The sequence below is a fragment of the Callorhinchus milii genome, unplaced genomic scaffold (assembly GCF_018977255.1).
Source record: "Callorhinchus milii isolate IMCB2004 unplaced genomic scaffold, IMCB_Cmil_1.0 Scaffold10, whole genome shotgun sequence".
NCBI lineage: Eukaryota > Metazoa > Chordata > Chondrichthyes > Chimaeriformes > Callorhinchidae > Callorhinchus > Callorhinchus milii.
Window position 1 is genome coordinate 21,826,692 of NW_024704751.1, and position 25,102 is coordinate 21,851,793.

At 47.1% G+C, this 25,102-nt stretch overlaps 1 protein-coding gene across 1 annotated transcript; it reads left to right on the forward strand.

The window, feature by feature from the left end:
- The first annotated feature begins 4,129 nt into the window (after positions 1 to 4,129).
- On the forward strand, positions 4,130 to 24,728 carry utp11 (UTP11 small subunit processome component). Its single transcript, XM_042338637.1, has 8 exons — positions 4,130 to 4,263; positions 5,274 to 5,335; positions 9,672 to 9,774; positions 13,740 to 13,853; positions 17,221 to 17,314; positions 21,079 to 21,209; positions 22,315 to 22,425; positions 24,512 to 24,728. The coding sequence occupies exons 1-8, from the start codon at positions 4,204 to 4,206 to the stop codon at positions 24,593 to 24,595; spliced, it is 759 nt and encodes a 252-aa protein (XP_042194571.1). The 5' UTR covers positions 4,130 to 4,203; the 3' UTR covers positions 24,596 to 24,728.
- Positions 24,729 to 25,102: the final 374 nt, after the last annotated feature.

Consider the following 25,102-nt stretch of genomic DNA (forward strand, 5'->3'; position numbering starts at 1 on the left):
GTTTTCAGTGAAGAGCAAGTGCCTGAGCTGGAGAACAATGCCATCTAAAGGCTAAAATCTGCCTTGCAGTTTTGGATGTTCAAAGATACAGAATCCAGGACTGTCAATTATGTCCAGTGATTCTCTCTGCGCTTTGGGAAAGAGTTAGTTACATCTGTGTTTCACTGTTTAAAAATGAAAGCATTCCCTGATTGCTCTGCAGGTGATGCTGGTAGGAAATGTACAAGTCTCGCTGGAGAGTGACAGCAGGACTAGACATGTCACTCTGCTCCATGGCTCAACTCACCTTCCAGACTCACAGATGAAGAATGTTGAGAGTTCTGCGAGTGCCTGTGGATCCAACACCCCAGAAGCTTTCAGAAGCAGGGATAAAATAGATCACATAAGAACATAAGAATTAGGAGCAGGAGTAGGCCATTCGGCCATTCGTGCCTGCTCCGCCATTCAATAAGATCATGGCTGATCTTCTCACCTAACTCTGATTACCTGCCCTATCCCCATATTTCCTAATCCCTCTATTTTTCAAGAATCTATCAGTCTCAGCCTTGAAAATGTTCAAGGACTGAGCATCTACAGCCTTCTGGGGGAGTGAATTCCATAAGTTCACTACCCTCTGAGTGAAGAAATGTTTCCTCAACTCTGTTCTAAAAGGCTGAACCTTAATTTTAAGACCTGGTTATAGATTCTCCCACCGGGGAAACAGTCCCTCTGTGTCTACTTTATCAGCCCTTTAAGAATCTTATAAGTTTCAATAAGATCTCCCCTAATTCTTCTGTACTCTAGAGAATACAGCCCCAGTTTATTCAGCCTCTCCTCATAGGTCAGTCCCCTCATCCCAGGAACTAACCGAGTGAACCTACGCTGCATCCCCTCGAGGGCAAGTATGTCCTTTTTTAAATAAGGAGATCAAAACTGCACACAATACTCTCGGTGCGGTCTCACCAAAGCCCTATACAGTTGCAGCAAGACTTCCCTACTCTTATATTCTAAACCTTTTGAAATGAACGCTAACTGCCGTTCGCCTTCTTAGTTGCTGCTGTACCTGCAAACTAACTTTTTGGGACTGGTGTACAAGGACACCCAAATCCCTTTGAATACTAACACTATCTAACTTCTCCCCTTCCAGAAAATAATCTGTTCTTTTATTCTTGCTACCGAGGTGAATAATGTCACACTTGCTAACATTGAATTCCATCTGCCACCGACTCGCCCACTCCCCGAGCCTATCTGTATCTTGTTGCAATCTTTTTGCATCATCCTGAGAGCTCACTCTCCCACTGAGTTTAGTATCATCTGCGAATTTAGACACATTACATTCAATGTCCTCGTCCAGATCATTGATGTAAATGGTAAATAGCTGAGGCCGAGGCACTGATCCTTGTGGCACTCCACTAGTTACATCTCCTGCCAATTCGAGAATGATCCGTTTATCACTACTCTCTGCTTTCTACCCGATAGCCACTCTTCTATCCATGTTAATATTTTCCCATTAATCCCGTGGGCCTTGATCTTGAGTAACAGCCTTTTGTGTGGCACCTTGTCAAATGCCTTCCTAAAATCCAAATATACTACATCTACTGGTTCCCCCTGGTTCACATTTCGGCCTCTAGCGAAAGAGAGGTGTAACTTGGTTGTGGAAGTCGATGGGGGGTGGGGGATTTGAGGGGGGGATTGATCTTTGATTGTGAATTGGGGTTAGGCCACTTGGCTTATTACTGTCTTGCAGGCCATCTCCGATCTCCTCACTGAGGCCACACTGTCCACCGCCCACCATTCGAGCACCTTACCCTCTAGCATCCCACCAATCTTTCCCTCAAAATTCTCCTCATTTACCGTCCCCCCCAAAACCTCCCCCACCTTCATCTCTGACGTCTCCACCCTCCTAGCTTCCCTCTGCCTCGAGCTCTATTCACCACCAACTGGCTCCTCCGTCCACCCTCCCACGCCTCGCCCATTCTCTCCTCAAGCTCTGACTGTGAGGAAATGCTGGATTTCTTCGAGTCCAAAATCAGGAAAATCTGTTCAGCTGCCTCCACCTTCCCAACCGCCATTCCCACCCCCATCTCCCTCCCATCCTCCGACCCCTACCCAACCCTCCCTACACATTTTCAAACCTGTCTCCCACTCTCTCTCATCACCACCATATCCAGCATGAAACATACTCCTTTGACCCCATGTGCACCCCTCTCCTTACCTCCCAGCTCCACCTCCTCGCCTCTCTACTCTCCGACACTATCAATCTCTCCCTATCATCTGACACTGTTCCCTTCCCTCTAAAACAGTTATAATTACCCCCAACCTGAAAAACCTTCCCTGGACCTCTCCCTGCCTTCTAAATACCAGCCCATCTCCAACCTCCCTTTTCTTTCCAAGATCCTTGAAAGAGTCGTTGCTTCCCAGCTTCCCAGCTTCGCTCATTCCTCTCCTACCACTGCTTTCACGAGCCCCTCCAATCGGGTTTCTGTGCTGCTCACAGCACGGAAACTGCTCTGATCAAGGTGACAAACGACATTTTGTCCATCTGTGACCAGGGCTCCCTCTGCCTCCTTGTCCTCCTCAACCTCTCTGCTGCTGTTGATACCGTGGACCACTCCATCCTCCTCCACCATCTCTCAACTCACCTCAATCTTCAAGGTTCTGGCCTTGAATGGTTCAGGTCTTATCTCTCACACCGTCTCCAATTTGTCTCTGCCAATGGTTTCTCTTCCAGCCCCGCACAGGCTCATCCTTGGTCCACTCTTCTTCAAGCTCTACATATTCCCCTTGGTGACATCATCCGCAGACTAGGGGTCAACTTCCACATGTATACAGATGACACCCAACTGTATCTCTCTGCCTCCACCCTCGATTCCAGGACACCTGATGTCCTGACTGACTGTCTGCCTGTCTGACATCAAATCCTGGATGAGAGCTAACTTTCTACAGCTGAATGTCATTTTTACCCGCCCGAATGTGATTTTACCCTCCAAACTTTCTTTCCAGTCCACCTTGGCTCGGTCCCTTTTTAACTCACTGAGATTTGCCCTCTTCCAGTTGAATATCTTCACTTTAGATGGTTCCTTGTCTCTTTCCATGTGCACTCTGAATCTAATGATGTTATGATCACTATTGCCCAGATGTTCTCCCACTGAAACCTGCTCCACTTGTCCTACGTCATTCCCCAGAACTAGATCCAGCACTGTTTCCTTCCTCGTTGGGCTGGAAACGTATTGATCAAGAAAGTTGTCCTGTATTCGTTTTAGGAATATTTTCCCCTCCTTGCCCTTTGCGCTGTTGTTTTGCCAGTCTATATTGGGATAATTAAAGTCCCCCATTATCATGACTCTATTGGCCTTGCATCTGACTGAGATCTGCTTGCAGATCTGCTCATCTATTTCCTTCCCACTATTTGGTAGTCTATAGTATACCCCGACCAGTGTAACAGCTCCTTTTTTGTTCCTTAACTCTAACCAGATAGATTCTGTTTTGGGGCCCCCCAGCACCTCGACCCTTTCCACGGCTATAACCGTATCCTTGATTAACAATGCCACAGCCCTCCTTTTTTTCCTTCCCTATCCCTCCTGAATACATTATAGCCAGGAATATTCAGCCCCCATTCCTGTCCTTGTTTGAGCCAAGTCTCTGTTACTGCTACTACATCGTATACCCCTGTGACCACTTGAGCTGCAGCTCACCGGATGGGGGTGTGGGGGTGAGGGTGGGTTGAGGATGGGGTGTGAGGGTGGGTTGAGGATGGGGGTGTGGGGTGAGGGTGGGTTGAGGATGGGGGTGTGGGGGTGAGGGTGGGTTGAGGATGGGGGTGTGGGGGTGAGGGTGGGTTGAGGATGGGGGTGTGGGGGTGAGGGTGGGTTGAGGATGGGGGTGTGGGAGAGGCCACGAGCTGATTTGCTCAACATTGTCAACCTCCCCCCTCTCCCCCACAGCCATGTTGGTGACCAGCATTGTGTCCTGTGTGGGGGGGGGGTGGGGTGTGTGGGGGCGGGGCCCTCTGTGGGTGGGCGGGGCTCTCTGTGGGTGGGCGGGGCCCTCTGTGGGTGGGCGGGCCCCTCTGTGGGTGGGCGGGCCCCTCTGTGCGTGGGGGCGGGGCCCTGTGTGTGGGGGCGGGGCCCTGTGTGTGGGGGCGGGGCCCTGTCGGGGCGGCGTTGAAACGGAAGTGGATATGTGACGTTTACCGGAAGTCATACCGAGCTGTGACGGGGGAAGATGGCGGCTTTCAGTAAAGCGGGGAAACAGGCGCAGCGCAGCCACCGCGAGCGCTCACAGGTACAGCCCCACCCCCCCCACACACCCCCCCCCACACCCCCCCACACACCCCCCCCACACCCCCCCCCCACACCCCCCCCCCCACACAGCCCCCCCCCACACCCCCCCACACACACAGCCCTCCCCCCCCCCCACACACACCCCCACACACCCCCCCCACACACCCCCCCCACACAGCCCCCCCCACACAGCCCCCCCCACAGCCCCCCCACACACCGCACCCCCCCCCTCCACCCTCACACACACAGCCCCCCCCACACACACCCCCCACACAGCCCCCCCCACACAGCCCCCCCCACACACCCCCCCCACACACCCCCCCCCACACAGCCCCCCCCACACACACACCCCCACACAGCCCCCCCCACACAGCCCCCCCCACACACCCCCCCCACACACCCCCCCCCACACAGCCCCCCCCCACACAGCCCCCCCACACCCCCCCCACACACACAGCCCTCCCCCCCCACACACACACCCCACACCCCCCCCCTCCACACCCCCACACACACAGCCCCCCCCACACACAGCCCCCCCCCACACACAGCCCCCCTCCACACACACACACACCCACACACACAGCCCCCACACACACAGCCCCCCTCCGCCCCCACAGCCCCCACACACACAGCCTCCCCACACACACAGCCCCTGACACACACACACACCCACACACCCCCCCCCACACACACCCCCACACACAACCGGGGGAGATGAAGGCAAACACAAGCCGCTAATGAATAAAAGCCAGTGTCCGTGTGTGCCCCCCCACTGGCTGTCAGTCAGCCCTGAGCGCCGGGAGATGAGCGGGGGCTGTAACTGGGCTGATTGTGGCCTCAGTGACAATCTGTCTTCTGCTTTAAATGTTCTGTCGCTGACACCGTGTGGTGTGGTCTGGCCTGGGCGGCGCGGGCCGGTTACAGCAGGGATTGGCCCTGAGGTTATCGAACTTGGATTGAATGAAACGCAAGGTATTTTTGCTGATGCTTTTCCTCTTACCCGGATTACAGCCAGCTTTCCGGAAGCGTCTGGGTCTGTTGGAGAAGAAGAAGGATTATAAGCTTCGTGCACAGTGAGTATATTGCAGGGTTATTGATGAGTTTTTTTTGTGAAATGTTTTGAGGGAAAAAAAGTTGTGTGCATGAAAAGAAGGCAAGTACAGCTCCGAAACAGACCAGTTGGCCTATCCACTCTGGCTGTATATAAATATATATATATTTATGTTGATGTATATAACATATTGATCTACAGTAAAAGTCACAAATCGTATCAGTTCGGACCCTAACATGTTAGCATGACTTGCGCAAAGTCCACGATGCAGGTATAAATCAGCCAAGTTGTACATCTGCCCAAATCCCATTGAATTTCCTGTTAAATCCACATAAATTTATCTGCACTAGTCGTATTAACGATTGTGTGACTTGTGTGGACCCCAGTGCTCTCCCCCCCCCCCCCAATCCTGGGCGAAACGTTGATGGGGGGTGGGGGGGAGCTGAGAGAGGAAAGAGCGTCACCTGATTATGTGGAGAGTGAAGGGTCTCTGTGATTATGAATGGGAAATCCAGCCATTCATGTCATGGCTGGAGCATAGCCTCATGGCTACAGGAGCAGAGCTGTACTGTGTATTAGAGTGGGCATTTGTGGGGTTCTGTTTGAAGTGGATGTGGGAAATAAAGTTTTGCTGATAGACTTGCTAGTGGCATGTGTGGTAGTGCAATTACCGGTTACACGATTGTTAATACGGTTTCCTCCAACTGACAGCTGTGTAAAGTATAAGGCTACACATTATCTCCCTTTATAACTGAGATAATTAAGTGGACTCTTGACATCCCCTTCAACTCTTAAATAATTCACCCATTTTTGTCCTCCTACTGCAAGAAAAATACAATAAAATAAAATAAAAAAAACATGGAAGGCAATAGCTATATTCAAATAAAATATTTGCAGATAATAAAACATGAAAAATACATGAAAATGATGGGTATAAAAATTTCCATTATGAAACCTCACCTTAATGCTACCAACCAGTTCAGTACTTTGTGTTGTTTTGTGTGAGTCATAAAACCCGACTTGTACATATTAAATCATAGAATCATAGAATGTTACAGCACAGAAGGAGGCCATTTGGCCCATTGAGTCTGTGTGGCTCTTTGACAGAGCAACTGACTTATTAACCCCACTCACCAGCTTTCTCCCCATAACCCTGCAAACCTGTCTTCTCCAGATACCTGTCCAGTTCGCTCTTAAAAGCTGTTATCGAATCGGACTTCACTGCCCTTTCGGGCGGATCATTCCAAATTCTAACAACTCGCTGAGTGAAAACATTTCTTCTAACCTCCCCTCTGCTTCTTTTGGTAGATATCTTAAGACTGTGACCACGAGTCACAGACACACCTACCAGCGGAAACAGCTTTTCCCTATCTCACCTGTCGAAACCTTTCATGATCTTGAAGACCTCTATCAGGTCCCCGCGTAACCTTCTCTGCTCTAATGGGAAAAGTCTTAACTTTCCAGCCTGTCCTCATAGCTAAGGTTCCCCATTCCTGGTATCATTCTCGTGAATCTCCTCTGCACCCTTTCCAGTGCCTTAATATCCTTCCTGAGGTAAGGTGCCCAGAACTGGACGCAGTACTCCAGCTGAGGCCTAACCAGTGTTTTGTATAGATTAACCATAACCCCTACTCTTATACTCTATGCCCCTACTAATGAAGCTCAGTACACCAAATGCCTTTTTTACTGCCTTATCTACCTGTCCCACTACCTTTAATGATTCGCTTACTTGAACACCCAGATCTCTCTGTACGTTCACCCCCTTAAGATTGAGCTCCAAGTCTATATTGCCTCCTATCATTTTTCCTACCTAAGTGTATCACCTCACACTTATCTACATTGAAATCCATCTGCCACATGTCAGCCCATTCCACCATTCTGTGTATGTCTGCCTGCAGTCCGTCACAATCTTCTTCACTATTTACTACCCGACCTAACTTGGTATCATCTGCAAACTTGGAAATAGTGCTCCCTATGCCCAAGTCCAGATCATTAATATATATTAGAAAGAGCAGTGGTCCCAATACCGATCCCTGGGGGACACCGCTGCACACCTCCTTCCATTGCGAGAAACACCCATTAACCACCACCCTCTGCTTCTGTCACTCAGTCAGTTCCTAATCCAAACGGCTACTGTTCCCTTAATACCGTGGGCCGCCAGTTTTTTTATTAACCTCTTATGCGGTACTGTGTCAAAAGCCTTTTTAAGAACCATGTAAATAATGTCCACCGCATTTCCCTCATCAACCCTCGCAGTCACCTCTTCAAAAAATTCTATTAGATTTGTTAGGCAAGATTTGCCTTTAACAAATCCATGTTGGGTCTCTAATTACCTCGTGTTCCTCTAAGTAGAGATTTATTCTGTCCCGGATTACGGTCTCCAGTAGCTTTCCTATTACCGAAGTTAGGCTGACTGGCCTGTAATTTCCGGGTTTGTCTTTCTGCCCCTTTTTGTAGAGTGGGGTAACATTAGCCACTCTCCAGTCTCTTGGCACCACTCCTGTGTCCAATGACGATTGAAATATAATGGCCAAAGCCTCCGCTATTTGAACCCGTATCTCCCACAGCAACCTTGGGTGAAACCCATCTGGTCCTGGTGACTTATCAATTTTGAGCCCAGTCAATCTTTTCAGAACTTCCTCTCTGTCTATAGTAATCTGATCTATGTCCTCTGCCCTCTCATCCAATACTGCGGCATTTGGGGCATCCGTTTCCGTTGTGAAGACAGATGCAAAGTACTCGTTTAGTACATCAGCCATCCCTCTGCCTCCACAACAAGATTGCCGTCATTGTCTTTGATTGACCCCACCCTACCTTTAACTAACCTTTTTCCCTTTATGTGCTTATAAAATATTTTAGGATTCCCCTTTATGTTACCCGCTAACTTCTTCTCATGCGATCTTTTAGTCTGTCTTATCGCTCTTTTAAGATTACTCCTGCATTCTCTATAATGCGCTTTGCTATCCTCAGTGTTTGGTTTAATATAGTCATATTAAATGTTTGGTTCCAACTGAAATGAGATATGTGAAATTTGTTGCAGCTGGTAAGTGTGTATATGGTGATGGGCCAAGACAATGTCTCATGCGATTCAATGCGTCTTAACCCATCGCTGCATAAACACTTACCGGCAAGAGTTGGAATCCCGGGAAATGGACGTTCTTCAGTGCATTCATCGACGGATCAAGACTGCGATTCAATGCAGCCGGTAAGTGCGGGAGTAATGGAGAGTAGGGAAGCGGCACTACGAGTTAGGAGATGATTAATGTGGCTGGTGCAAAGAAATCTAAGTGGTTTTGATAGGAAACTGAGTGGAACTTCGGTGCATGTATAATTTGGGCAATTATATGATTTATAAAGATTAGACTTGTGTGAGTTTTACTATATATCCTAATACAACAACAACAACAAATTACACTTGTATGGCACCCTTCTCATCAGAAAGACGTCCCAGGGCGTGGGACAATCAGGGGGTTTGGTCCTGAGTTAGGGTCAGAAGGGGAGTAGGGCGGGGGTGTGTGTGGGGGTGGGAGGGTGGTCGAAGACACGATCGAAGAGGAAGGTCTTCAGATGGGACTTGAAGGAGGGATTGCGGGATAATAATAATAATAATAATAATAATCCTTGCATTTGATATAGCGCTTTTCACGTCAGAGTTCCAGAGGGTGGGGGTAGAAATGCTGAATGCCCAACCATCAACGGTGGGGCGGGAAATGTGGGGGATCGGAAGCAGGCCTGTGTCCGCCGAGGGGAGGGAGCGGACAGGCTGATATGGGGTTATGAGGTTGGAGAGGTGGGGGGAGCAAGACCATGGAGGGCTTTGAAGGTAAGAACGAGGGCTTTGTACTCGATTCTCTGAGGGATGGGGAGCCAGTGAAGCCGTGCAAGGATGTGGGTGATCGGTTTGCGGAGCCTGGTGTGGGAGAGGACATGAGCTGCAGAGTTCTGAATGAGCTGCAGCTTGTGGAGGGAGAGTTGGGAAGTCCAGTGAGCAGGCAGTTGGCGTAGCCAAGCTGGGACGGAATGAAAGTTTGGATCAGGGTCTCGGCGGCCTGCGGTGACTGGCAGTGGCGGAGGTGGGCAATGCTGCGGAGGTTTGGAAAGGCGGAACGGGTCACGGCACAAATGTGGGGTTTGAAGGATAGCTGAGGTTGAAAGGGACACCAAGGTTTTGGATTGGCTGGTGAGGTGAAGAGTGCAGCCATGAATGGTGATAGTGTCAGCGGCTGAAGTGAGGGGGCGCTGCCAGGAGCCAAGCAGGAGGGCCTCTGATATGATGTATAGTGAATTGAGAAGTCAGTTGTAGCAGGGCATGGCTTTGCAGAAACGATGTGTAAGTAACCTGTTGCTGTGTTTTACAGGGATTACCACCGGAAACAGAACACCCTAAAGGCATTACGCCGCAAAGCGTTAGAGAAAAATCCAGATGAATTCTACTTTCGAATGATCAGCACTAAACTCCAGGTTAGCGTTTTTTTTAAAGAAACTGTACCTTGGATTTCTTCAAGAAAGTTAGCACAAGATGATCAGTTAACGCTCTTATCAGTTAAATTTGCAGGTGTATGGAGAAAGAGCGGGGGAATGGGACTGATTGGGTAGCTCTTTCAAAGCACAGGCACAATGGGCCGAGTGGCCTCCTTCTGTGCTGTAATTCTATGATTGCTTGATTTCCTTCTTACCTCAGGGACTGTATTGCTCCAGCTGGGATCAGAAACCCCATAGAAAGGAGTTCAAACCTGGGACCTCCCCAGGCTCTGGCTAACTAACCGCCTGTGGAGACCTCAGAGTCACACATGTCTATTTTTAATCAAAAAGAATAGATAATATAATAATCCTTTCATTTTATATAGCTCTTTTCACATCTTCTCAACGTCTGAAAGCGCTTCACAGAATATGCTGTAAAGTGAATTGACTGTATATTTGTGGGCAAAACGCAGCAGCCAATCGTGCACAGCAATGTCCCACAAACAGTCGTGGATTGAAAATGACCAATTTATTATTGTTTTGGAGGGATTATTATTAGACGTGTGGAGTCAGGAAACTTGCCCAAAGTTAGATCAGGAAATGCAGTAAGTAATCCTATCAGAATGTGGCATTTTTATTTAGAGACCTGATGATTTCTGGTGTGTGTTTGTTTTTAGGATGGATTACATGTGTGTCTGTGTGGAGGATGCAATACATGTGTGTTTAGGATGGAGTACGTGTGTTCAGGATGAATTACAAGTCTATATGTGTTTAGGATGTACTTGTGTGTTTGTGTTTAGAGTGGAGAGTACATTTGTGTTTAGGATGGAGTATGTGTGTGTGTTTTTGGGAGGGAGTACGTGTGTGTGTTTTTGGGATGGAGTACGCGTGTGCGTGTGTTTGGGATGGAGTACGTGTGTGCGTGTGTTTGGGATGGAGTACGTGTGGGCGTGTGTTTGGGATGGAGTACGTGTGTGTTTAGGATGGAGTATTTGTGTGTGTTTAGGATCGCTTACATGTGTATGTGTGTTTAGGATGGAGTACATTTATGTTTAGAATGGAGTACATGTGTGTGTGTGCTTAGTGCGGAGTACATGCGTGTTTGTGTTTAGGGTGGAGTACTGCGTGTTTGTGTTTAGGGCGTGTCTTTAGGATGGAGTACATATGCGTGTGTTTAGGATGGAGTGCGTGTGCGTGTGTTCAGGATGGAGTGCGTTTACGTGTGTTTAGGATGGAGTACGTGTGCGTGCGTTTAGGATGGAGTACGTGTGTGTGTTTAGAATGGAGAACATTTGTCTTTAGGATGGAGTACATTTGTGTTTAGAATGGAGTACATGTGTGTGTGTTTAGGATAGAGTATGTGTGTGTTTTGGATGGATTACATGTGTGTTTGTGTGTTGAGGATGGAGTATGTGTGTGTGTTTAGGATGGAGTATGTGTGTTTGTGTACGTGTGTTTAGGATGGAGTACGTGTGTGTGTGTTTAGTATGGAGTACGTGTGCGTGAGTTTAGGATGGAGTACGTGTGTGTGTGTTTAGAATGGAGTACATTTGTGTTTAGGATGGAGTACATGTGTGTTTGTGTTTAGGATGGAGTACATGTGTGTGTGTTTAGGATAGAGTACGTGTGTGTTTTGGATGGATTACATGTGTGTTTGTGTGTTTAGGGTGGAGTATGTGTGTGTGTTTTTAGGATGGAGTGCGTGTGTTCAGGATGGAGTGCGTGTGCGTGTGTTCAGGATGGAGTGCGTGTGATTAGGATGGAGTGCGTGTGCGTGTGTTTAGGATGGAGTACTCGTGCGTGTGTTTAGGATGGAGTTTGTGTGCGTGTGTTTAGGACGGAGTACGTGTGCGTGAGTTTAGGATGGAGTACGTGTGTGTGTGTTTAGGATAGAGTACGTGTGTGTTTTGGATGGACTACGTGTGTGTGTGTGTTTAGGATGGAGTGCGTGTGCGTGTTTTTGGGATGGACTACGTGTGTATTGAGGATGGACTGTGTGTGTGTTTAGGATGGAGTATTTGTGTGTGTTTAGGATCGCTTACATGTGTATGTGTGTTTAGGATGGAGTACATTTGTGTTTAGAATGGAGTAAGTGCGTGTTTGTGTTTAGGGCGGAGTACATGCGTGTTTGTGTTTAGGGCGGAGTACGTGTGTGTTTGTGTATAAGGGGTGTCTTTAGGATGGAGTACGTGTGCTTGTGTTTTAGGATGGAGTGCGTGTGTGTGTGTTTAGGATGGAGTGCTTGTGTTTAGGATCGTGTGCATGTGATTAGGATAGAGTGCGTCTGTGTGTGTGTATAGGATGGACTGCACCTGTGCGTGTGTTTAGGATGGAGTTCATGTGCGTGTGTTTAGGATGGGGTACGTGTGCGTGTGTTTAGGATGGAGTACGCGTGTGTGTGTTTAGGATGGAGTACGCGTGCGTGTGTTTAGGATGGAGTACGTGTGCGTGTGTTTAGGATGGAGTACGTGTGCGTGTGTTTAGGATGGAGTACGTGTGCGTGTGTTTAGGATGGAATACGTGTGCGTATGTTTAGGATGGAGTATGTGTGTGTGTGTGTTTAGAATGGAGTACATTTGTGTTTAGAATGGAGTACATGTGCGTGTGTTCAGGATGGAGTGCGTGTACGTGTGTTCAGGATGGAGTGGATGTGTTTTGGATCGTGTGCGTGTGATTAGGATGGAATGCGCCTGTGCGTGTGTTTAGGATGGAGTACACGTGCGTGTGTTTAGGATGGAGTTCGTGTGCGTGTTTTTGGGATGGAGTACGCGTGTGCGTGTGTTTAGGATGGAGTGCGTGTGCGTGTGTTTAGGATGGAGTACATGTGTGTGTGTTTAGGATAGAGTTCGTGTGCCTGTGTTTTGGATGGAATTCGTGTGCGTGAGTTTAGGATGGAGTACGTGTGTGTGTGTGTGTTTGGGATGGAGTATGTGTGCGTGTGTTTGGGATGGAGTACGTATGCGTGTGTTTGGGATGGAGTACATGTGCGTGTGTTTAGGATGGAGTTCGTGTGCCTGTGTTTAGGATGGAATTCGTGTGCGTGAGTTTAGGATAGAGTACGTGTGTGTGTGTGTTTTGAATGGAGTACATTTGTGTTTAGGATGGAGTACATGTGTGTGTGTTTAGGATAGAGTACGTGTGTGTTTTGGATGGATTACACGTGTGTTTGTGTGTTTAGGATGGAGTGTGTGTGTTTAGGATGGAGTACACGTGTGTGTTTAGGATGGAGTACATGTGTGCTTGTGTTCAGGATGGAGTGCACCTGTGCGTGTGTTTAGGATGGAGTTTGTGTGCCTGTGTTTAGGATGGAATACGTGTGCGTGAGTTTAGGATGGAGTACGTGTGTGTGTGTGTGTTTGGGATGGAGTATGTGTGCGTGTGTTTGGGATGGAGTACGTATGCGTGTGTTTGGGATGGAGTACATGTGCGTGTGTTTAGGATGGAGTACATTTGTGTTTAGAATGGAGTACATGTGCGTGTGTTCAGGATGGAGTGCGTGTACGTGTGTTCAGGATGGAGTGGATGTGTTTTGGATCGTGTGCGTGTGATTAGGATGGAATGCGCCTGTGCGTGTGTTTAGGATGGAGTACACGTGCGTGTGTTTAGGATGGAGTTCGTGTGCGTGTTTTTGGGATGGGGTACGTGTGCGTGTGTTTGGGATGGAGTTGCGTGTGTGTTTAGGATGGAGTACATGTGTGTGTGTTTAGGATGGAGTATTTGTGTGTGTTTAGGATCGCTTACATGTGTGTGTGTGTTTAGGACGGAGCACATGCGTGTTTGTGTTTAGGACGAAGTACGTGCGTGTTTGTGTTTAGGGCGGAGTACGTGCGTGTTTATGTTTAGGGCGGAGTACGTGCGTGTCTCGGGCGGAGTACGTGCGTGTCTCGGGCGGAGTACGTGCGTGTCTCGGGCGGAGAACGTGCCTGTTTGTGTTTAGGGTGGAGTTCATGTGTGTTTGTGTTTAGGATGGAGTACATGTCATCAAGCAGCTGGAGGAGGAGGTCACGGAGGAGCAGCTGAAAATCATAAGAACACAAGATGTTAAATATGTGGGAATGAAGCGAATTGCAGAGGCAAAGGTGGGTTTTGCTCTTATTTGACTTGATCCCTTACCATTTGTTTTCCAATATCTCCACCACATCCCTCTCACCGTGTTCCCAAAACAAGTGTCTGAAAAGTCACTATTTGGCTGTGACTCTGTCATACTTCCTATTCTGGAATTGATGTCCAAGTTCCATATGAGTGAAGCACATTGATGCTCACAGCTGCACTCACATCTACAGCTTGCCAGGGAGTTGTGGTTCCAAATGTTGGGAGTAATTCCTTGTGGGCATGGAGATAGCCTACAGATTCTCGCAAATTCTGAATTTCAGACACTGCTCTGCTGTGTGGTCCTCTTCACCAAACCACGATTTAGCAGTTTAGGATACCAGCTGGTGGTTTGGGGGGGTGGGGAGTGGTGCTGTTTTCACACACATCACAACTCCATAACTCACTTGATGCCATCAGATGTATCAGTTTCTAGGCAGGTCAGCCAAATCCAGTTGCACAAGAGCTGATACAACGTGGAACTGTATTTTGTGGGCGAAACGCAGCAGCCACTTCACAACCCACAGACCCATGGAGTTGGTGACCAATTTTATTTGGGGGATCGTTGGCCCGGACACTGGGCGAACCTCACTTAACTTTTTGAATAGTGCCATGGGATCTTTAACCTGAACCTCTGACAATGCAACATCCCCTGGTACTGCATCGTGGTGTCAGCTTAGACTGTGATTCCAAGTCCCAACACGGGGCTTGAACTCAATACTGGAGGAGAGACTGCAACCACACAGCCAACCTGACACACTGTCACGGGTTTTGTGTGAATGTTGCTTTGATTGTGATTGAAAAGAAACGTGCCCCTGGCTGGAATACAATTAAGAGCAAGAAAAGACCATTACTCCAGTCATCAACGAGTGGAGTTAGCTGATCTCAGATGGGGCAGAATTTGGGTTCCTACAATTGAACTCTGCATCCTTGGGTTTAGAAAAGCGGGGGAAAAATATTTCTGTGGAAGTTAGTCAGATAGAATTGGCCAGGTTATGATGCCTCCAGGATGGTTGGACAGCCTGTACCTGTGAAGAATGTTGAGGCCCCACTGAATGGTGTTGATGCCTTCAGAAAAGTAGAAAAGTAAAGAGCAAAGTACTGTTACTATGCTGCATGTTTGCTGGGAGTGCAGCAGACTAATGCTCTGTAGTGATTATTGGTGCGTTGCTTATATTGAGACTTAGGAGGAGATTAGAGTGCCATTAGATGCAGAATTTGCTGTTCATAATAGCTAACCTCCTGCCTCATTCTCCGGTTTGCACAATAATAATAATAATAATAATCCTTGCATTTGATATAGCGCTCTTCACGTCGGGAGGACGTCCCAAAGCGCTTCACAGAACACACTGTAAAGTGAATTGACTGTATATTTGTGGGTGAACGCGGCGGCCGATTGCGCACAACAATGTCCCACATAGATTGAAAATGACCAATTTATTATTGTTTTTGGTTTTGGAGGGATTATTATTAGGCTCTGTGTGGAGTAAGGAAACTTGCCCAAGGTTTCGCCCTGACCCCCCCGGGGATTGAACTCAGGTCTCTCACTTGCAACGCGAGTGCTCTAACCACTGAGCTACAGGACTATTTGGAAAATGTGGGTATGTAATGGTAATGATATCCACCAGGTGGCACAAAGTGTCCATTTTTCCTGATGTTTCATTGATTTTATAAAGAGAAGCTACATTTTGCAGCAATTAAATCAACAAGCAAGTCCGTGCAAATATTCTCGTCAGATTAGCAAAGCCATGTGGTTCAATATGGAGTCCTGTAGCTCAGTGGTTAGAGCACTCGCTTTGCAAGTGAGAGACCTGAGTTCAATTCCAGGCAGAGGGCGAAACCTCGGGCAAGTTTCCTTACTCCACACAGAGCCTAATAATAATCCCTCCAAAACCCAAAACAATAATAAATTGGTCATTTTCAATCTACGACTGTTTGTGGGACATTACTGTGCGCAATTGGCTGCCGCGTTCGCCCACAAATATACAGTCAATTCACTTTACAGTGTGTTCTGTGAAGCGCTTTGCGACGTCCTCCCGACGTGAAAAGCGCTATATCAAATGCAAGGATTATTATTAAGAAGTATTATTAAAATCTCCCTGTACTCACAGGTCTTCTTAGTAAATCTGGGTCTGTGATTGATTTCAACAGTGATTTTGCTCATATCATCGCCGAGGGCCCTGGCTGCACAGGGGGAACTGTTGGCCAGGACACTTTTAAACCTCACATTCATGCTCTGACCTGCTCAGCTTTCCACCATCTCTGTTACATTGATTGCCACCTCCACCTCTATCTCTTCCCTCAGGGTCACCGAGACACTAATCCAAGCATTTATCACATCCAGGCTATGCCAACTCTCTGCTTGCAATTCTACTTGCCTCTTCCCTTCACAAGCTGCCAACTATCCAGAGCTCTGCAGTTCATGTCCATTTCCTCACTAGGCTTGCTGAGTCTATTTCCCCACTGGCTCCCCAGCTCCCAGTGGATGGAGACCAGGTTCCTCGTTCCTAACCTTTAAATCCCTCTGTGGTCTTGTCCCATCCTATCTCTACGACCTACTCAAACTCTACAAACCCATTTGTTCCCTTCACTCAGCAGGCACCTGTCTATTCCACGTTTCCCCACCCTACCTGGCCCACTGTTGGCGGTCGTGCTTTCAGCCCATCTGCGCGTTCTCTGGAACTTCATCCCAGAGTCCCTTCCGCTCGCTATATAAATGTAAATTTGTATTGTGTCTATAAGCCAGCATTTCCCAGTATCGCATTTGCCGCTGCTGGTTCAGTCCCGCTCGGCTAAATTGTGTACTTGGTAACCTCACCCACAGGCACAGCTAAAACATTCTGGCTGATATTGCTGTGGTTGGTCAGTGTGTGACTGTGGGCATTACCATGAGACATTAGATTGTCACATATAGAGCTTGTGGATTGACATGTTTTCCTCGTGGCCTTGTTTCGCCCACAATATACAGTCACTTTACAGTATATTCTGTGAAGAGCTTTGAGATATAATAATAATCCTTGCATTTGATATAGCGCTTTTTACATCTTCTCGATGTCTCAAAGTGCTTCACAGAATATGTGAATTGACTGTATATTTGTGGGCGAACGCGGCAGCCAATTGCGCACAGCAATGTCCCACAAACAGTCGTGGATTGAAAATGACCAATTTATTATTGTTTTGTTTTGGAGGGATTATTATTAGGCTCTGTGTGGAGTAAGGAAACTTGCCCAAGGTTTCGCCCTGTCTGGATGTCTTAAAGGAGCTATATCTGATGCAAGCATTATTATTATCTCCTGGGAAGGTGAATGGCAGCAAAGAGCTGGATGATCTGATGAATCTTCCAATTTTTTTTTACAGAAAATTGAACAACTTAAGTCTGAACTACATCTCCTAGAGGCAGATGGAAAACAACCCAACAAACACACCTTCTTCTGTGAATCTAAAAAGGAAGGTAATAGAAAATCTGCACATTCTGTGGTCTGCGCTTCATTTGTAGTGTTTTATTTTGACTGGTAGTGTTTACAAAATTGGAGACTATTAGTAAGATTTTACAAGTTGGCATAAACCAGGAGAGGTCCAACTTTTTGGTTGCTGAGGGCCAGATTCCCTATTTGAGAAATATCCGTGTTTCCCTTCCAGAAACATAACCACATTTATACCGCACCTTTTTCACGTCAGAAGGATGTCTCAGCCGTGTGTCTCACCCTCTGGCAGTGGCAGGAGCTGGTGGTTGGGTCTACGTGGTTGGTCAGGAGACCCGCAATTACTTTCACTCAGCCTGGCACACTGCAGCAACGGCTGGCATTATTTACACTTCCCATACTGCGTCCTCCTAAACGCCAGCTCCTGCCACTGCCATGAGAGGAGGTTTTGCTGGGGCGAGAGGGAGGGAGTGGGCAGCCTGAAGTTGGAAATGGTCTTGGCTGGATGTGGCTCGCAGGACGCCAGTTGGACCACGTTAGTATAAGAGGCCGAAGTCACTGGGAACACTCAGCAGGTCAGGCAGCAGCTATGGAGAGAGGAAAGTGAGTTAACATTTCAGGCCAATGACCAAAGGTCATAATTTTGTTTCAGATTTCCAGCATCTACAGTATTTTGCCCTTTTCTGGTATAAAAGGCAAGTGGCGCCTGTAAAAGCCCATATTGCTCTAGGTTGGTTCCATCTTGTTTCCTGTGACCGCACTTGTATACAGCTGGACTTTCTTGAATTAACATTTCAACAACATTGATCAATGATAATCATCCTTACAATCGATATTGAGCTTCATTGTATTCTTAAAATGTCTCAAAGCGCTTCACAGGATTTACTGCAAAATGTAGTGATGGTTCACTTCACAGCCACCCCTCCCATAGTGTTGAGGCCAATTATGGTGGCTCAGCAAAGACAAGTTGAACTTGCTAACCTACAAGAAGGTTGCTTTAAGCATAAAGTCTTCAGAGGACCTTACCAAGTCCCTTCATAAGTTAGGTTTTGAGCAAAGGCTGTAATAATGAATCTCTTGTCTGCTGCTCAGAACAAATTGGTTTCAACGTTCCTAACCCAGTTACCAGTCGACCACCGTAAAGCAAACGGTGTCACCCACTGACAGATGTCACTCAGGCACCACAAAAAGAAACTTGGTGGATTGCTGTTGTTGCAGAGGGTTACATCTGGGACTGATCACATGTTAGGTAGCAATAGGGGAGGGGGAGAGGTTTGCTATGGTATGTGGAAAAAGGAAGGAATATGGCACCTGGTCTGTAATTTTTTAAGTTTTGTGTTGTATCGCTGGTGATTTATAGAATGCTTATTAAATATAGCATAATTTATGTTCATTCACACCGCAGACTGCATTGCTCATAGCTGTAACCATGTTTTCATTTGGAGATCTTCAAGTTTCTACAGGAATTGAAATTTCTTGAAATACTACTATTAATTTAGAGTTAATGCCTGGGTGATTTATTGGAATCTTGGATTGCCTTATTAAATAAAAACTAGTGCATGCATGTCATGCAAGTTATGGCTTTCTCACTTGCATGAAAAACGCTGATGCACCATGCTATTCCAGTGGTAATTGTTTTATGGTGGTTTGGTGTACAATGGACAGATTGTTATTTGTTTCCACCAATTGATAGCATTACTAAGTTGTAATCATGATGCTGATTTTGAGAATTGTATTTCTGTGGATTGCTAGGATATGCAGTTGACGAAGTAGCTTGTGCATCTCACAGTAGTGAGTCCTGTTAGCAAAATGGAATATAGTTTTTCCCCCTTAATTTTCTTGCCCTTCCTTCTCTCTTCTGAATGTGTGTGACCCTCACATCTGTGCCATGACCCGCTCAACCTTCGCAACATCGCCCGGCTTCGCCACTGCCTCTGTCCTCAGACCCACAAAACCCTCATTTATTACATCTAAGCTTGGCTACTCCAATGCCTTGCTTGTCGGCCTTCCCAACTCTTTTCTCCAGAATTTGCAGATCATCCAGAACTCTGCAGCTCATGTCCTCTTCCACACCAGATGCCATGACTCTATCACCCTCAACCGGCTCCACTGGCTCCCCATCCCCTAGAGGATACAGTTCAAAATCCTCAGACTCACCTTCAAGGTCCTCTCCATGGCTTTACCCCCGCCTACCTCTGTGACATGCTAATGCCATATCAACCTGTTTGTTCCCTCCGTTCAGTAGGCTCCGGCTTGCTTAACATCCCCGACCCAGCCCGCCCACCATTGGCGGTCTGGCCTTCAGCCTCTCTGTCCCCACCCTTTGGCACTCCATCCCACAGTCCTTTGCCTTGCTCCTCCCTTGCCTCCTTCAAGATCTTCCTCTTCAACCACCCTCCTACCTACCCTACCCACCCTGCCCTCCAGCCCTCCTGATCCCAACCCCCTGCTGGGGTCCAGATCCCTGACTGTCCAAGCGCTTTGGGACATCTTCCCTACACAAATGTAATTTGTTGTTGTTGTTGACTATTCCATATCACTGGCTGCTATCTGGTATCTTGCCCCAAGTGTCATTATTTTATACGTGGCCCACACAGTGCGTGTGCCAAGTTATTTCATCATGAAAAGAGAAACTTCACAGCCAATGATCCAGTTCTCATTCTGGTTCCACACAAACCAGTGTCAGGCAGACAGCTCTATGTTCCCAGCCCCGGCCATTTTACCACCACAAATGCTGCTTTAACTCATATTTCCTAATTTGCCATCTCTGTTTCCTATGAAGGAAACAAGAATATGTTTCCTATCGTTGACTAACTTTATCGCTGTATTAATACTGTGCACTTCAACATTTTGACAAGCCTCGTAGGCGGCATCTTATCCTCTTGCGTTGTCTATCACAATAATCGGTTATCTAAACACAAAGATCCTGCTCCATTGCCTCCTGTGGTCAAATCGCCTACTCACGTGCACTGTGAATGCACATGTGCACTGTGAAGGATTAACACTTGGGTCAGGGAAGAAATTTCATGAAAATGGTCCGGAAAAATTATACTCCGTTTATTTTCTACTAGCTGTACCCGTTGCAGCTATGCTTGCAACCAAAGGAACCAATATGGAATGTAGATTGACACACAGATAGACACACAGACAGACATTTCATCTTTATCTATAATCATCTGGGAGGACTTAATGGGAGGACTCGGCGCTTTAAAAATGTAATTTTGTTGTTGTTGCCGTGGCTTAGCTTTGTCTGTGTTCTTTATTTTGTTCCCGCAACTTGGCTACGTGTGTGTTCTGTGACGCAAGGCCTCCAGGTGTAACTACAGTGTGTGCGAACATACCTAGGTGCTCTGTGATGCACGATGCCACAGCGTCACTTTGACTTGGCAGGTGACCAGGTGTAACTGCAGCGAAAAACCCAAAACTGATATAACTTATAAACGATAGGAGATAACTGAAAACAAATATGCCCATGTCACTCCCAAATCAAGACCTTTCTGATGAGGTATAAATCATGTCTCTACATCAATCGGTTATTGAGATGCTACTTGAAGAGCAGACAGACATTGTTGTTTTATTAGTATATTGAAGAAGATATATAGATAGAAGAGGATGCTGCAGTTTTCCTGTTTATACTTTTGGCTTGGCTATTTGGCACAAGCTGCTTACTTGGAATCTCTGTCTGTATCTGTATGGCTGACATGCTGTGCTACCTTATTGCACCAATTTCACAGTAATTAAAAAACAATTGTTTCATTTGAGTTGTTGAACCGTTCAGTAATGTTTGTTGCAGTGGAACAGTTTGACTTGGCCAAGCGTCTGAACACTCTTCCAGAGCTGGTGAACCGAGTGTACAACCGACCAACAGTGGAAACCTTGCAGAAGGAGAAGGTGAAAGGAGTCATTGATCATGAGGCTCAAGAGGTAATGCGGAATTATACGATTGGTTTCCTTGTTCATTGCAAAATTGTCATCCAGACACCCTGAGCATCAACAACAAGATTGCATTTATAGAGCACCTTTCACGTCGGGAGGACATCCCAAGGCACTGGACAGTTGGGTCGGGACCCGAGCAGCGGGGGAATGGTCAGGGTGAGGGGAGGGAAGGGAGGGAGCGAGGATGGGGTAGAGAGTCGAGAGGGGAGCTGAAGGCACGGTTGAAGAGGAAGGTCTTGAGACCGGCCTTGAAGGAGGAAAGGGAGGAAGCAAAGTGAAAGCACCGGGGGATGGAGTTCCAGAGCCTCGGGGCTGAGAGGCTGAAGGCCACCGATGGTAGGGCGGTTGGGGCGGGGGATGTGGAGCAGACCGGAGCCGGAGGAACGGAGGGTACAGGCAGGTAAGTAGGGGGATAGTAGGTCGGAGAGGTAGGAGGGAGCGAGGCCGTGAATGGCCTTGTAGGTGAGGATGAGGATCTTGAATTTGATCCTCTGGGGGGATGGGGAGCCAGTGGAGACGAACGAGGGTGAGGGCGAGGGTGGGAGTGATGTGGTCGTGAAGCCTGGTGTGGGACAGTACACGAGCTGCAGAGTTCTGAATGACCTGCAGCTTGTGGCGGGAGGTGACGGGAAGGCCGACGAGGAGAGAGTTCCCGTAGTCCAGCCTCTGAGGATGACCATCTGCATGTCAACATGATGCCTGATCGGATTTTCATTGAATTGTGAGAACTTACTTAGGGCCGTTGTGCTCGCTGTGAAACTCACTACAGTGATGTCCCACAGAGGTAGTGTCACACAGAGCACCTGTGCTGCCTGAGGTGTGAAGAGCAGTATTGCAACATGACCAATTGCTAGTGGTAATTCATCCCCAGGAACTGGTATGTACGTAGTAAAGTAGAAAATGCAACATATTTTTAACACTGGTGTTCTGCTAAAGGATTGTTGTATTTGTATGTCAGCAAATGTTTCTGTGTGAATGTAAGGACATCTAGATCAATCTTGTGTTATTTACTGGATCAAAACTCTTCCTTTCACTACACAAATGAATTGTGTATGGAAAAGGGTCTTCATTCCACATTCATTTGCCTTTGCAGAGACTAGCCAAACAGAGGGAGCAGCAGTACTCCTTACTGAACCAGCGGATTGAACGAGAGAAGAAGATGTTTGTAGTGGAGCAGAAAATACAGACTCGGAAAGATCTCATGGTGAGTTTAAAATGTTCTCTCCTTTTGCACCAGTTTTGTATATTTTCTTAATTAAAGCTGACATTAACCACCAGAACATTTTAAATGTTATCAACATAAGAGCGCTGGTCTAAGCTGTGGGCAGAGCGCTGGTCTGAGCTGTGGGCAGAGCGCTGGTCTGAGCTGTGGGCAGAGCGCTGGTCTGAGCTGTGGGCAGAGCGCTGGTCTGAGCTGTGGGCAGAGCGCTGGTCTGAGCTGTGGGCAGAGCGCTGGTCTGAGCTGTGGGCAGAGCGCTGGTCTGAGCTGTGGGCAGAGCGCTGGTCTGAGCTGTGGGCAGAGCGCTGGGCAGAGCTGTGGGCAGATGTAGGTACCAGCAGGTGTAAGCGTCATCTGTTTCCTGTGGAGAAGTTCAAATGTACAATAGGAATTTATTTTGAAAAAAATTGAGTCAGTTTTTTCTTTGAGTTAACAAAACTCTCCGTTTGTTTGGTGGAAAGGGACCACGGTGAAATCTGAGCGAAGGGAAATGAGGCTTTAGAACCTGAGCTGGTAGCGATGTCCAGTGCTCTACCATAAATACATTTAACCTTCTCCCTGGTTAGTACAAACACAGTAAAAGTGTGTGTGTGTGTGGGGGGGGAATGCGACACCATAGCTTCTGCCAAAAGAACATTTTCCTCAAACAACAACTACTTGGATTTATATAGTACCCCCCACGCCAGACGGCGTCTCAGAGCACTTTACACGAATGGATCCCGGGACCAAGCCAGGGGGAGGGGTCAGGGGGAGGGGTTAGGGTCAGGGGGAGGGGGAGGGGCCCGGGGGAGGGGGGGCAGGGGGAGGGGTTAGGGGGAGGGGGGCCAGGGGGAGGGGTCAGGGCGAGGGGGGCCAGGGGGAGCGGGCCAGGGGGGTCAGGGCGAGGGGAGGGAAGGTGACCAAAGGCGCGGTCGAAAAGAAAGGTCTTCAGCAGAGACTGAAAACACTGCTTTCCTTTGTGTTCTGAAGGGTTTGTATGGTTTTTATTTTTCAAATAATGTGGAAAGTGGCTGAAGATGGATGAGTAGATGATTCTTTAATTTAAGCTGAGTCAGAATTGGTTGTAATCAACTTGAATGAAATGGGATCAGACTGATGTGAGGTTCCTGCGAGTGATTACAATATAATCGTCTGTGATGAGGAATCGGATTCTTGGCAGGATCCAAATGACGAGCATTGGTTCCAGAATTGACATATCAAAGCATTTTAGAGCCAGTCATCCACTAATAATAATAATAATACTTGCATTTGATATCGCGCTTTTCACGTCGGGAGGACGTCCCAAAGCGCTTCACAGAACACACTGTAAAGTGAATTGACTGTATATTTGTGGGCGAACGCGGCAGCCAATTGCGCACAGCAATGTCCCACAAACAGTCGTAGATTGAAAATGACCAATTTATTATTGTTTTTGGTTTTTGGAGGGATTATTATTAGGCCAAGCTACCAAGTATTTCCTGGTGGGCATTCTGCCTGTTCACCACAGCGATTGCCAGTCTGCTCAGGGATGTATATCAGCACTCTCTCTGTAGCTCCGAGGTCAGTCAGCAGCAGATTTAGTTAGTGTCACAGTAGGCTCTGTGGGCTGTGAGAGTAAGTGTAAATGGCCAGAATGAGACAGAATGCACCAGCAGTAACCTTCTTTTCAGTATTAATAATATAAGCAAGTATCAGTGGGGCATAGAATCCAGTCGTGGACAGTAGGACAATCTGTTATCCATTGGTTACTTTGAGATCTACTTTTAAGTGGCACTCAGGTTGTTTTTGAGGCTAATTGCTACAGTGAACAGGAAACGTGCCTTGCTGTAGCTGAGCTGGATAGCTTGTTATTGACACAAGGTGCTAGAGTGATATAGTATTCCACTGCCCAGCATTGATCAAAGAAAAATTGAGGGAGGAAGAAAGGAAGGTCCTCTTGTACCAGGTCTCTGAAGCTTCTACAACAAAAAATAAAGGACAATTCTGCCTCGGATTTCTCGAATCTGATTCATTCACTTGATGTGCATTATGCCTATGGGTTGTTGCAAGCTTCTGTGTTGCTCTCTTGACAAGAATGCCGGTGTGTTCACAGGACAAGACCTACAAGGTGAAGGTGAAAAACGAAACCAAGAACTCGCCGGCCATTTACAAATTTAAATTTCGAAGAACACGCTGATCCAATTTCAACATTTATTATCTTGGAAGATTGTCTCTGAAGATGAATTTGTCTACTTAAGACATGTATGATGCTGCACTATATTGATTGTATGTGAAACGTCAATAGAACATTAAACAAATCAAAAGATAAACTGTTTTGGAATGATGTACGTTTTTGGATTACTGTTTTTCAGATCATAGGAAACTAAAACAGTAAAAGTTTGCGCTGAATTTATTTACTTTCATTTAGAAATGTATTTTTAGTCTGAAGTACACTTAGAGTATGAACAGTCTAATCTATTCAACAAAGATGAAACATTTAACCAACTTCCTTCTGCCTGTACAGGTGGATGACAATAATAATAATAATCCTTGCATTTGATATAGTGCCTTATCACGTCTTCAAGACGTCTCAAAGCGCTTCACAGAATATACTGTAAAATGAATTGACTGTATTTTGTGGGTGAAACTTGGCAACCAATGGCGTACAGCAGCGTCCCACAAACAGTTCGGATTGAGTGACCAA